The sequence below is a fragment of the Taudactylus pleione genome, unplaced genomic scaffold (genome assembly GCF_031769625.1).
Source record: "Taudactylus pleione unplaced genomic scaffold, aTauple2 ptg000207l, whole genome shotgun sequence".
Lineage (NCBI taxonomy): Eukaryota > Metazoa > Chordata > Amphibia > Anura > Myobatrachidae > Taudactylus > Taudactylus pleione.
In genome coordinates this window covers 4,367,344-4,382,754 of record NW_028284609.1, presented here as the reverse complement: position 1 = coordinate 4,382,754, position 15,411 = coordinate 4,367,344, and the positions used below count along the sequence as shown (strand labels likewise).

Sequence of the window (15,411 nt, the reverse complement as noted above, 5' to 3'; positions counted from 1 at the left end):
TTTCTCAATATAGAACATCTGCAAACTCCAGTTATCTACAGTATATACCCCACAAGTACAGAAGTGTCTCAATCCACCTGGGAGGCCCATTAATGCTAGGACCAACACTCGGACAACTAATAAGCTTCCTTTGTCACTATTATTTACAATTATTGAAGAAGAATCCATTATATTTAGAAGACTGTATGGACACCCTCAATAATTTGAAGAAGTCATACTGTATGAGAAGATAACATGACATTAGTGTCAGCGAACCTGAGCTAATTATATACTATTATAGTTCACAATGATGGCAAATCATCAGTCTCACATTCTTTAGAAAAAACTGAGATGAGTGAAGATCCCTTAAGGAATTTGTAACACAGAGCATCAGTTTTATTTTGAACACATTTTTTTTTTTTAATGGGAATTTTTATCTAGAGAAGACTTTAGCTGTCATGGGTACAAAGTTTGCCCCAGCTATTCAAACTTATACATGACAAGATGGGAGGAAATGGCCATGAAGGCTAAACCCAAATACACAGTAAACAAACTTGGTATCCTGGCAGAAATACAATGATGACAGAATTTTTATTTATAAGAGGTCAGGAAGAAGTCTTTGCATTTTTAAATAATAATGGAATTAAAACATGAAACATACAGTATTTAACCAAAGTAATGTTTCCATTAATTTTTTAGACCTTGAGATGTAATTTTGGAGTCATCCATATTAAAAGTTTCAATAAACCAACTGATTCGAATTCCTATTTGATGTGCTCAGTGAGCATCATAATAAATATAATAAATGGCTGGAAGGAATCTTAAAAAGTAAATTCCAAAGGATCTGTATAGAAGAGAGTGTTTTCAAGGGACAGCTTACAGACACAGTATGTCAGAATATTGAGTCTGGTCCAGACTAATGCTGGGTACACACTGGCCGATATAATGGCCGATCAATTGATTGGCCAATATATATCTGATGGCCGTCGCCCAGTGTGTACAGACGATATGTCTGTGAACGGCGTCGTTCACAGATACGGTATATCGCATTGGCTGTGCTGCACAGCCGATGGACAGATATGTCTGTAGACATATCTGTCCATCGGCAAGTGTGTACGGGCGGTCTGCAGACCGCACATACACACACAGTGGCAGCTGCGGGGAGGGGGGCAGCCCGGCCTGCACTGCCTCCCTGCCAGCGGGACCTGTGACTGCCGGATAGATGATGGCTGTTCAGTGTGTATGAATGACCATCATCTTAAGATATTTCTGCAGATCACTCGATCTGCAGATATATCTATCAGGTGTGTACCCACCTTAAGTATATACACCCGAGCACCAGTGTATTATGTGTAATGTTATTTCATGTTATTCGGTGTATTGTGCCCTTGCTATTATGTGCAATATTGTATACATTGGAGATATAAAGGCAAAGACAAGATGCAGAGCCAGGCAGTTACGTTAACTAAGTTAATTACCATTTGTCTCACATGTGCTAGTCCATTGTTTCTGGTGTGACTTAGATAATGGTTGTTAGTAATATAATAAGAACAATGTTTAAGTGACTGGTAAAAAAGCTAGCTGGCAGCCCAAGTTACTTATCTAGGTCAATAGGTAATATGGGAGGTAATTAGGTGAAAACTCCCAGAGTGTGTGCAACGTACTTTACTCACTGTAGTAGCATTGGGAAATGTATTAATAGGTATCCATGTAAATGTTATTGTAGGAAAATGTATCTCAGACTTAGATCATGTCATTCTGCAGATAAAATGTGTCACATCTTTTAATATTTCACGCAAGTGTGAGGTATCAAGTGTCATGTTATTTACTGATGCAATATTCAAAATTGCATCAGTAAATAATATGGCTACCAGGATGTCATGACATTTCCCACTGGGCCAGTCAGGACTGGGCTGGTCTGAGCTGATCCCATCCCCACCCCTCACCCTTGCTGCTCCGCGGGCCGATTTACACTGCTATTAGAACACAGCTGCTATCAGGCAGCATGTGCAGAAGCTCATTGCAGTCAGAGGCAATATAATCAGCTGTGCAGCTTAACTGCTGACAGCTGTGCCGCGCATGACGCTCGCACAGACTGCAGCCACGGTACCTCACATTCATAGTGGCTGGCCCCTCCTCTTCCTGCTCCTCGTCTGAGTGACACTGCCTGCCTAGTGTCTGTGCTGCCTCTCCTCACCACAATGTCCTGGAATTTTGCTGCTGCTTTTTGCAGTATGAAACAATAAAACCAGGTACCATGGGGGTGCTCTGTGTACTCTGGATTAATATGGGGGGGGGGGTCTGGGAATACTGGATTGTTATATGGGGGTGCTGTGTGTACTGGGGGGAAGATATTGGGGGACTGTGTAAACTGGTCTGTAATATTGGGTGCTGTGTGTACTGGGTTGATATGGGGGAGGGGGGCTGTGTATACTGGACTGTAAAATGTGTGTGCTCTACCGCTGGCCACATGGAGATCACGACAGGTTAGTGTTTTTGCTATTTACTAACCTAACCTCCCCCCTAACCCTCCATTATGGGGTGCCTAACCCTAATTTCCCCCCCAAATGCCTAACCCTAATCCCCCTCTAAGTGCCTAAACCAAACCCCCCTTCCCCGCAGCCTAACCCTAAGTCTCCAAGGGGGGTGCCTAACCCTAACCTCCCCCTGGGGGTGCCTAACCCTAACCTCCCAGGGGGTGCCTAACCCTAAGTCCCCCCTGGGACTTAGGGTTAGGCACCCCCTAAGTCCTAACCCTAAGTCCCCCCCACGGCTGTCTGCACTCGGTGCCCGGCTTACTTTTGATCGGTAAGCCGGGTGTTGGGCACCCAGCGTAGATCTAATGACAAGCGTCAGGATTTCGATGTCTGTCATTAGACACTTGCCGGGATTAGACAGCCAGGATGCCGATGGTCGGCATTTAGACAGTCGGCATCCCGACTGCATACCCTACTCCCTGAGTAGACTTTTTGGTACCAGAGGGATCCGCCGTACACTATATAATGACAGCAGTTTTGCAATGGAGGGCATTCTGTTGTAGAGCATCCTGGTATACAAGACACCAGCATGAAAACCTCTGAGCCAGACAATGCAGTATCGCCAAAGGAAACCCTACAAGGACAGAATCTGTGTGAACCAGTATCCCAGGCTGGGGGACCCAGGACTGCCTAGCTAATGGTAGTGGTAACTCTGTGGGAGGATACAGAGATTGTTATTTTGGGGTGCTGACTGTAAGAGGCTACTGGAGTGTACATGCTACCATTTACCCTGTCCCATGTGAATGTCTAATGTTGTTGTGCTGTGTAATAAAGGCATATTTATAATATATTTTGGTATGCCCGAGCGAACTGAATCCCATGGAGGGTTTCCACATCCCAGCTAAGGATGATTTCCTCACATATATGTATAAGGAATTTACATTTTAGGGTTACAAGCAAAACATCAAAAACTAATAGAAATTACCTACTTGTACCCAAAAGTCAAGCTAATAATAAGAAAAGGAAATTTAAATAGGTGTTCATTACCAGTTATTGAGCAATTCATAAGAAAATATAGAATATCTTCAAAAAACATTAGCGTCCACTATGCAGAGACACCATCTGTTCCAGAATGCCCTACATAGATGGTTATTTTATCCTACTATGGGATATGACTATTGTAAATCTACTATAAAGATGCACTACCAACAAATTATGGGTTTGACTCACCATAACAGGAACGAACAAGGCTGCTACATGCCAACCCTCTCACAAGCCGAGAGATAAACTGGAGGGGGCAAAGGTTCAAATCACTATCATTCTGTAGCAGGTGTTTGTATCAGCTATTATGTTTTTTATTCTCACATTGCATTATAAAGAAAGAAGCATTCCCCATTCCATTAAAATTGATCAAATAAAATAAAAAATAAAAATCAGGGAACTTTGTTTTGGGCAGTGTTTTATTCTAGTGAACTATATTTGAAAATGTATTTATTTTTAACTATTTCACATGCTGAATTGGAGTTCTGGTGAACTCGATCCAAAATACTGGAAGCACTGGGGTTACCACTTAAATGGTCCCAGGAGGAGATGCCTCAAACCTTTAAAAGAGGAAAAAGGCTGTGAAAACATACCTTGGGCTCGTAATGACAGAGGGGGTGTGGGCAGATCTGGGAGGCCCCCAGTAGAAAAAATGATAAATAAGTACTACAGTCTGTGTGTCTCCTCCTCCAAATGCTCTCTCAGAGCTCCTGAATGAAGAGGCTATTTTATAGAATGTACTAGAGTATGCTTCCCATCTCTCCCGGAAGGTGCTGGAGTCTCCTGATTTTTTCGGTAGTCCCTTGCACCCTGGAAAGAGTGGCCGGATCTCCCACATCCCGCCTACTTCCTAGTGAAGTGGCCAGGATAGGGAGATAATTGCCTGGAATCGTGGGTCCGTAGGGAAGGGAATGGGCTAAAATGCAGAGAATAGCATATTTTTGCCCCTCCCCCTAGCCACAGACCCACGATTAGCATCATTTTGCCATGACAGGGATAGTGCCTAATGACGTGAGAGTCAAGCCATGCCACCTTAAGTGGTCAGCTGCGTTTCCTTTCCAGGCTTCTCCCAGAGAGGAGAAACCAAAAGTAGGCAATTATGTGCTAGATAAATGACAGCTATAAGCTGATTGGTTGTTATAGACTTCTCCAGTTGTTCTCTTTAGAAGGTTTCATACACCCTGTCCTATCTATTTATTCTGTTACAACCCATGAGGGCAGAGATAAGCCAAGCACTATTCATGCACCCTCTTACCCACCCCTTCCCATAGAGTCTCCAGTCCACTGAGCATGCTACTATGACAGGTTACTATTAGAGTTGTGCACTGACCACTGTGCTTTGGTTTTGGTTTTGGATCTGGATTTATCTTCGTGTTTTGGTTTTCGGTTTTACAAAACCACCTTCAAGGTTTTGGTTTTAGGTCTGGATTTTTCTTTTTATAAAAATTGCTAAAAAGAAAAAGAAAAACGAAAATCAGGTAATTTTTGCAATTCAAACCTCAAATTTTTTGGATTTAAAATCTGATATCTGAACTGCGGGAAGAGCAGAACCACAACTTGGATCTGTCCGGGTCTCCTCATTAGTTCAGAATCGTGACTTGGATCCGTCCGGATTCATAAAGTTTGGGTGAATTTGGATCTCTGGAGAAACGCACCACAAATCTCTAGTTACTATGATTACAACAGAATGAGCCTGTCAGAGCTTTGTCACAAAAGAAACGTTATGTCACGTGGCAATAAAAATAAAAATGAGATGTCGCTTCCTTCAATTAAGGATTTGTGCAAAACCTTCACACAAGATAGGTATTAGAGATAAAGATGCACTGTCTCAAATTAGGAAAACAAGTCTCTTGTCTTTTAAAGTATCACCATTTTAATATTAAAACGGTATATATACACACACTAAACAAGACATAATATAGATTAAACTACATAAATCTGTAAACAGCTTCTCGTAATTAGTGCTAATGATTGTGCTGAAGTAGGAATATAACAGGGACTAACTTGTATAGATATAAAAATAATAAGAGTACAATCTCTTATACAATCAGATGGTTTTGGGGCTGATTAGAATCAATTATTGTCCACCCATCTTTTACCATATTTAACTTTGCTGTTTAACTATATCATAGAAGGAAATGTCCCTCTGCCTGATTTCAATACAGCCAGAATTATCGTTCCGGTCAAGCAAGGCAAAGATTGTACTTTTGTACAGTCATACCACCCGATCTCCTTGTTAAACCAAGACCTAAAACTATTTACTAGACTCAATGCCATGAAAATGCAGACCATTTTACTTACACTTTTGCACCCAGCTCAAACTGGATTTGTTAAGGGCCGTATGTCTGTGCATAATGTTCGGCTCCTAGTAGCTGCCATGACTAGATTACATATGGATGGCAGCAAAACTGCTGTTATTGTTAGTTGTGATGCTGACAAAACATTAGACCACGTTTCCTGGTCACATCTCCCAACAGTCCTACATTTACAGCATTTTGGGGCGGATTTTAATAGAATTTTCCAGAAGCCGACTGCTTTTTTAACTGTCGATGGTTTGAATACTCCTTCTTTTACATTAAATAGGGGTACTCGTCAAGGCTATCCATTATCTCCTCTGCTTTTTAATCTAGCCCTTGATCCCTTAATTAGAACTTTTATTAAAGATACTAGGTGGAAGCGAGTGCCATAGGTGGTCAGGAAATTAAAATGTCTACCATAGCAGACGATTTTTTCTTAATATGACCAAGACTCAGTCCTTAGCATTGCAGGCAGATGTTAAGGTAGGCTGTGGTAACTCCTTTCCCTTCAAGTGGGCTGAGGGTTCCATTAAATACTTGGGTCTCCATATCACATCCCACTCTCCCCAGTGTAAATATTCCCACCTTTATTCAACAAATGTTAGCCGATTTTAGGAAATGGAAGAACCTTTCTCTTTCCTACAGTACCTAGGACGCTATCATTTATTTAAAATGGTAAGCTTCCCCCGTCTCTTATATACTATATAAATGCTTCCATTTAAACTTACTAAGCAAGATCACCATTCTGTCAATAAAACTCTTACTCAATTTATATGGGCAAATAAATGTCCACATATCTCCTTGTTCAAATTGTAGCAACCCCCTACTCTTGGGGGTATCAACCTCCCTTGCATCTAGAACTACGCACGGATTTGTGTATTTATTACATATGCACCACACTAAATTTCCACCTCAACTAGCCGATAACTCACTTATTGCTACACCCTACCATGCCTGGCATACTCTTAGAAAATGACACCATCTCACTCACTCTCACTTTCAATTCATTATTCCTACCAAGTGTCTAATCCTGACTTTCAGGGCAGCGACACAAGAGGTGTCATACATTCTTGGCATCTCCAAGGGTTATGGTATGCTTACCAATTCTTGAATACTGATTGCTCCTCGTTCTTATGCTTTCAGAACTTAGTGAAAAATACCCTTCTGCTAATTTTACCTTGTTCTCCTATTTTAAAATTTACAGCTATGTCACCCAATTGCTGTCTCGTTTATCACCTGCGTATGTGACCTGCCCATTACATGTGGCTTTATGACAAAACCTTTTGGGTCCTTACACTACTCTTGTATCTAGTGTTCATCCGGAAAGTATTCACAACGCTTCACTTTTTCCACATTTTGTTATGTTACAGTCTTACTCCAAAATGGAATAAATTAATTTTTGTCCTCAAAATTCTACACACAATACCCCATAATGACAACATGTAAAAAGTTTTTTTTAGATTTTTCCAAATTTAATAAAAAAAAAAAATTGAGCTCAGGTGCATTCTGTTTCCACTGATCATCCTTGAGATGTTCCTACTGCTTAATTGGAGTCCACCTGTGGTAAATTCAGTTGATTGGACATGATTTTGAAAGGCATACACCTGTCTATATAAGGTCCCACAGTTGACAGTGCATGTCAGAGCACAAACCAAGCATGAAGTCCAAGGAATTGTCTGTAGACCTCCGAGACAGGATTGTCTCGAGGCACAAATCTGGGGTAGGGTACAGAAAAATATCTGCTGCTTTGAAGGTCCCAATGAGCACAGTGGCCTCCATCATCTGTAAATGGAAGAAGTTCAGAACCACCAGGACTCTTCCAAGAGTTGGCCAGCCGTCTAATCTGAGCGACTGGGCGAGAAGGGCCCTAGTCAGAGAGGTGACCAAGAACCCAATGGTCACTCTGTCAGAGCTACAGCATTCCTCTGTGGAAAGGAGAGAACCTTCCAGAATGACAACCATCTCTGCAGCAATCCATCAATCAGGCCTGTATATTAGAGTGGCCAGACGGAAGCCACTCCTTAGTAAAAAGCACATGGCAGCCCACCTGGAGTTTGCCAAAATGCACCTGAAGGACTCTCTGTTCTGATGAGACAAAGATTGAACTCTTTGGCATGAATGCCAGGCGTTATGTTTGGAGCAAACCAGGCACCGCTCATCACCAGGCCAATACCATCCCTACAGTGAAGCATGGTGGTGGCAGCATCATGCTGTGGGGATGTTTTTCAGCAGCAGGAACTGGGAGACTAGTCAGGATAGAGGTAAAGATGAATGTAGCAATGTACAGAGACATCCTGGATGAAAGCCTGCTCCAGTGCGCTCTTGACCTCAGACTGGGGCAATGGTTCATCTTTCAGCAGGGCAATGACCCTAAACACACAGCCAAGATATTAAAGGAGTGGCTTCAGGACAACTCTGTCCTGGAAAGGCCCAGACAGAGCCCAGACTTGAATCCAAATTAACATCTCTGGAGAGATCTGAAATGGCTGTGCACCGACGCTTCCCATCCAACCTGATGGAGCTTGAGAGGTGCTGCAATAAGGAATGGGCAAAACGGCCCAAAGATATGTGTGCCAAGCTTGTTGCATCATATTCAAAAAAGACTTGAGGCTGTAATTGCTGCCAAAGGTGCATCAACAAAGTATTTAGCAAAGGTTGTGAATACTTATATACGTGTGATTTCTTAGTTTTTTTTTAATTAAAAAATCTGCAAAAATCACAAAAAACTTTTTACACATTGTCATTATGGGGTATTGTGTGTAGAATTTTGAGGATAAAAATTAATTTATTCCATTTTGAAATAAGGCTGTAACATAGCAAAATGTGGAAAAAGTGAAGCGTTGTGAATACTTTCCAGATGCACTGTATATGCACACCAGATTTAAATAAGTTAGTCAATGCAATGCCATAGGTTGACATACAGACCATTGTTCATGTGTAAGATTAAACCGCCAATTGGTCTCTTCATCCTACAGTATGCAGAGATAAATTATTAAAGAGATAAATTATTAAACAGGTCCTCACTCTGAAACTGAGATGACTGATAGGGGCCTCATCAGGCTCTTACTGCTTTAATTTGAGATGTGCAAGTTCAGTTTTGTTCAGTTCTTATCGCCAAAGTAGCGCAAGTTCGGATAAGTGTGGAGTTTTCTTATTGGCTATCCAAAACACGGGAGCCCGGTAGCCAATATGATGCTGTTTTTGAGATCCAAACATATCCGAGTTAAGCCGAACTGCACATCTCTAGCTTTAATTGTTCGCAGCCTGATGCAGATTTACCGTATTGCATGTGGTCATGCCCCAGGGTTCAGGAGTTCTCAGAGTTATATTGTTAGGGAATTAGGCATTTCACCGGTTCCCATTTCCTTAATGTTCCCAAGATTGGCACATTTGTTTTAAATGGAATAGATTGAATGCTCATTAGATGTGGAAACCAGAGTTTAAACTTTTTTCAGTATCTGGCTACCCAATTTTGTCACTTAACATCTCATGTTAGAGAGTTCACTAGATAAACGGTTAAATTATCATCCTGGTATAATCTAGAAACTTTGGCTAAAGGGTCCCCTCCTTTTTAATTTCCTCTATGAGTTAGAGATAAAACGATGTTCTCTCTTGTACTGCATTTACATTATGGTGAAGACAATATTATTTGTATTTACCTACTTGGATACTCTGTTCTCTGCAGTTCAGATTTACATGTGACCATGTTTTATAGAGTCTCTTTCAAACTACCTAATATATAGTAAAAATGAAGATAACTATTTTCCGGCATCCAATGAGTGTTTTGCACTTAGAATTTACTGTTATAATATTTTGTGTGAACCTTTCAATAAACATATTTACAAAAAAAAAAAAATTAATAATAATAAAAATAATAATAATAATAATAATAATAATAATAATAATAAGACATTTCCAGCCAAGTCAAATAGTATAGTGTAAATGACTCATATCAACATAATTCTACGAGGTCCACTGGAATGTAATCCAAGGTTGTAAATGTTACAATATATGGACTTGAGGGCTCAGTAAATAACTAACGCCCAATACAGATGTAAATTAGTATGTAGGTGCAGTCTTGGCGTTTATTGAAGGGAGTTTTTATGGAAAAATCAATAGAACTCTGTGAAAGCATCATGTTCTCCGTCTTAGGCAGACCACAGCTAACAGGTGTTTCTGGCTGCCTTGTTCTACTGCAGTGTGCACCTTCCAGGTAATCTGAATGTAGAGGCAGCATAAATTACTGTCTATCTATACACAGCACCGATCGAGGAGAGCTTTAGTGGGGAGGTCGATAAAGTTCTGTTGAGGCTGGCTTTCGGCTCTACCACAACTGGCAGATGTAGCTTACTCTGTGGAGAATGCATTATACAACCACCAAGTGCTTTGAATGTACAGTAGAGGCAGGCTAGATTGTTGTCTGCCCATACACAGCATTTATGGAAGAGATGAATAGAAGTATAGGAGCTGGCAAAGGATCCAGCCAAAATATGTTGCTCCAATACTCTGACCCACCGGCTTTCATCAGACTTCACTTGGTTGGTCAGAGTAGTAACTGAGACTGGTTTTTGGGTTTGGACTGTTCAATATCCTAAGGGGTAAGTCCAGTCACAAGTGAGTACTCTAAGTGGAGGGACTATGTGGATCTCCCATAAAGTATACAAGTCACTGGAGAGTTGGCAGAATTAGTTTTAATGCATTTCAGCACCCAAAGACACCTTAATGGGAAGCAAAAATACTGTGCACACTCCATCTTAATGTTTCTCCAGAGAGGCTTCATTCCCTGTACCAAGATAGTTGACATATGTAATATATTGCACATGCGTGGGCACCATCTTGCCACTGTGTAGAGTGACATGGTGGGAGATAGACGTTTCCAAGTTAGTTTTTTAATGGCATTTGCATGAAGTTGCCGGTGGGTGTCCACCATAGACGCTGCATGTGCCTCTGCATACGTATCAGGCCCACAAGCTTTCATGTGTTTTCACTTGTGGTTTGTACTATTGCTTTGTGACAAATTATGATAACAAATAAATAATAATAAAAATGTATGACACACAAATTGATGGAAAATATTACACGGAAAGAACAGAAACAATTTACACTTTCTATACAGCATAGGGGAGATATCATAGGAAGGAGAAGTCCTTTTCCTTGCTGTTATAAATAGTGATGTATAGAATGGTGTAAAATTAATACTTGATGGTGTTTTATGTCTGAAACAGGGAATGGAATTATTCACATGCTATACTTTGTGAGCTACTGTATTGCTGTAATAATGGTACATACATGTACAGTATATTTTAATGGGTATATAGGGTCTTGAAGACTGGTCAGGTATACTGCGCTTTTTACTCTGTTTGTGGACCTGCTGCCCCTAGAAGATATCTGACCTTTTAGTATGATTGACTTTGGGTGGGTAAGGGATGCGCTATCACTATGTGGGGGTGAGGGTGGGGTTGGGGGAAGGGAAATTGGTTGTGTTAGGTGAAATTAAACTGTGATTGTACTGTGGGTGCAAATACTGCAAATGAGGCAGAAGTGAGCCGGGAATGTAAATATAAATCTAGTATTCTTATACAGATACAGTACTGATAGCTAGACAATTTCAGGTGGAGGGCTTTATGTAATACTGTAACTTACGAACTTCTGACGCTGTGGGGATTTATGTGAGTCTCCCCGTATTTTTAAAGTGACAATCATTTTAAAGGCTAAACCAACTTGGTTTAGCCTTTAAAATGATTGCCATTTAAAAATAAGGGGAAACTCGCATAAATCCCTGCAGCATCAGAAATTCGCAAGCTATTACATTTAGCCCAGAGTCCTTTTGGAGCAACCTGTAGTATAATGTAGGAGACCACTAGAACCTCCCAATTGCATATGTGCTGGAGAGCTGTCAGGTGATTCTTTTAGGGATTCCCTTTAGGTATAGCAATAGCACTATATGATTTGAAAAAGAAACTCTTGCGCTTGAAATACAGTATGTGCCTAAGTGCTGCTCAGTTTGATTATAGGTACATTATTATAGATAAAGACAAAACAAGCCCAATTTCAATTTATAGATGTTTCCAATTATATTATAATGTGTTGCCAATAATAGCATGCAAATATGGATGTATTTAAATTGAGTAATAAGCCAAATAATGTTAATTGAATTAAATAAAATGTAATCACATTAAAATAACAAAAAAACATATACAGAAAAAAATAAAAAAGGGGAAAAAATGGGGGGAGAGGGTGATGGAGAGGGGGAGCGGAGAGAGAAAAGATGAAGCCAATGGTGTAGAAAGATGAAGAAATAGATTGAAATGCTTTAGGTGATGCCAAAGAGGGTGTAAGGGAGAGATAAAGTAAATTAGAATGGAAGAGATCAGACAGTTTAAAGCTCATTTGGGGAAAATGTTAGGTCTGTGTAATCAGGAACACTTTTTGAGTTTCTTACCCTAACTGACCCTAAGTTGTACATGTACATGTTTTCTGAGTTGCCAGGGTGTCCCCCAGGAGTCTGTCTACAATCTGCTCCAAGCGCTTCACCCAGTCTGCAATAACCGGAAGTGACATAATGGAATGATGTAGCGGGGAAGCCTGTAAAGGGTTGCAAAAGCCTGCTTACAGCTGCGCTGTATTGTGTCTTCTCCAATACATTTCATATCTCATGTACTTTGTCAAGGAAGCCCATGTCTTAGATGAGCATTAAATGTATACTCTTATCAATCAGTGGCATTGGTATGGGAGTGCAGGCCGCACCGGGTGTCACCCTCTGGAGGGAGTGACACCAAAATGCCGGCTGCTCCTAAAAGGAGTCGGGTGTTGCAGTGTGAAATTCTCCTGCTTACACTTACCTGCTTGGTGATCGGTGCCTCTAGCTAACACTTACCTGCTTGGTGATCGGTGCCTCTAGCTAACACTTACCTGCCTGTTGATCGGTGCTCTGGTGAGGTCCCCTCTCTAGGGCTCCGGTCAGCTGGTGTCAGGGCTCCTGCGCTGTGACCCTTGTCAGCTGTTTTATGTAGCAGCTGACCAGAATCACAGTGCAGGAGCCGAGAGGCCAGATGACTGGAACCCAAAAGGACCTCACCGGAAGCAGGTAAGTGTTTAAGGTTTTTTTTTAATTATTATTATTTTTTTTTAAATGATAAGCTTTTGGTCTACTTAGACCACACAGCTGATCACAGGGGCCGGCTCCTGGCTCTGCTCTGCCTGTTAGAACAGAGCAGGAGTCGGGGAACTGGGGGATAGCCCTAATAACACCACCTGGAGTTGGCGTTATTATCACAAGTCTTTCCCCAGTATTTTTTCTCACAATATATTTTTAGTAAACCTGAGCAGATCACATTTTCTATTACAGGTTGAGTCTCCCATATCCAAAATGCTTGGGACCAGGGGTATTTTGGATAACGGAATATTCCGTATTTTGGAATAATTGCATATCATAATGAAATATCTTGGGAATGGGACCCCAATATATACACAGAATGCATATATGTGTTATATGCACCTTATACACATAGCGTGCAGCTCATTTTATACAATATTTTCAATAATTTTGTGGCTCAAGCAAAGTTTGTGTACGTACATGAATTAAATTTATGTTTCATTTACACACTATACACACAGCCTGAAGGTAATTTTATACCATATTTTTAATAATTTGTACCTTAGCCAAAGTTTGTGTACATTGAACCATCAAAAATCAAAGGTTTTATTATCTCAGTCATGCCAAAATTATTCCGTAATTCGGAATATTCCGTATTTCGGAATATTTGGATATGGGAGACTCAACCTGTACAAGTATGGGAAATGGGATCTGTTTACTAAAAATATGTGACTTGAAGGGATTGAGGTAGTATTTCAGGAAAACTACTCCAGTTGCCCTTTAATAAAATAACATTTATAAATATGCCCCAGGACACATTTAATTGGGGGGGGGGGTGTAATGTTCTGCTACCATTATACTATAAGGTGCTCCTAAAGAACTTCACCTGAAATTGTCTAGCTATCAGCACTGTGTCTGTAAAAAAATACTAGAATTAATTTACATTTCCCCTGCTTCTGCCTTACATAGGATCTTGGTTATTCCTTACCCGCGAAGCGTGGCTGTATTACTGTTCATATTATTCCTCCGGTCGCATTGCACACTCCTATTTTTTTGCTCACTTGGGATTTCTGCAATGTAGGATTCAGAATTTCCAGCTCCTTTTCTATAAATAAAACACATAAAATTAGCAGCACTGTGAATAGCTGCACTGCAACCATTCAGCTCTCACTGTACAGCTACAGTACATCCAAAACATGTAATTATTAGAGATGAGCGGGTCCAGTTTCCTAGAAACTAAACCCACCCGAACTTACCTGTTCTGAGTAGACCCGGGTCCCGGCTCGGATCTTTTTTTACCAAATACAAAAACGGGGCAAAACATCTTTGCGGTGTAGCATCTCCCATGTTTTGGATCCGGAGTGCAGACTGTCAGATGCAACCATCAGCTGCTACCATGGTAACGAGCCGCTGGCTGGCAGAGAATGGCTGTCTCTCATCCAATCAATGTGTCCACAAAGACTTCAATGGGGACTTTGAAGTCTATGGGGAAACGCTGGTTGAGTGAAAGCCATTCTCAGCCAATCTGTGGCCTGTTAGGGGCTGCTGGTTTGGATGAGACAAATATAAAAAAAAAAAAGACAAAAAAAAATATACACAAAACCGGCGTGGGGTACCCCCTGACAGGCTCAACCAGCATCAGGCTTTTTTGAGCCAGTCCTGGTTGTGTAAACTAATGGGGGGGAATGATGTAGAGGTCCCCCGTATTTTACACAACCAGTACCAGGCTCCTGAGCAGGTCTTGGTTGTGTAAAATACTGGTAGAAAATGACGTAGGGGTCCTCCGTATATTACACAACCAGCACCAGACTTTTTGTAGCAGGGATGTAATGCCACAGTTACTGTAGGACTGTCATTACTACCTGAATGACTGCTAGCTGGAAGAATCTTACATTGAAAACAATGGGGAAAGCGTTTATTGACTAAGAGAGCCGTGCACCCTCTCTTAGCCAATGAACGCTCTCCCTATTGTTTTCAATGGGAGATTCTCCCGGCTAGCGGTTATTTGGGTAGTAATGACCGTACAGGTCACTACTAAGTGAGTGGGCTCCGCAATTTGTATTTTTGTTTTTTTTAAGAAGACCCAGGATGTCTACATGGACTGAAGAGGACATGACACAAGGGGTAGGTGGATGCTACTGGACAAGAGGACAGAATGGCTACAGGGAGTGAAGGTAAGTACTGTTGTGAGTAAGTGTGAGTGAGTGAGTGTGTGTGAATGTGTAATAAAATAAGACAATATTCGGTGTCTGTGTCCTGTCTTTTTTTTTACTATTTCTTTTTACAGGGGGACTACAGGTACCTGAGAGCCATTAATGCCCTGCATGCTGGTCCTTGTGGTTCCCCAAGTACCTGCAAGTGGGGCAGGCTTGCTGGGACCTATAGCTCCCCTGTAAGAGACAATAGTATTTTTTCAAAATTTTTACCATGAACTTGGAAACCCACTGCCACTAGGGGTGCAGAGCATAGCCCTGGGCTATCAGCCTGGGCCTGGGGTGTCCCCGGATGGGCCCCTTTGCTG

The 15,411-nt window shown here is 41.2% G+C and overlaps 1 protein-coding gene across 1 annotated transcript in view; it reads right to left on the bottom strand.

The window, feature by feature from the left end:
* Window positions 1-15,411, bottom strand: part of LOC148517856 (transient receptor potential cation channel subfamily M member 2-like) — a 248,125-nt gene that overhangs the window by 120,187 nt on the left and 112,527 nt on the right. The window contains exon 17 of the mRNA XM_088478123.1: window positions 13,879-13,995. Coding sequence (XP_088334249.1) covers window positions 13,879-13,995 — 117 coding nt within the window. The remainder of the gene's footprint in view (window positions 1-13,878; window positions 13,996-15,411) is intronic.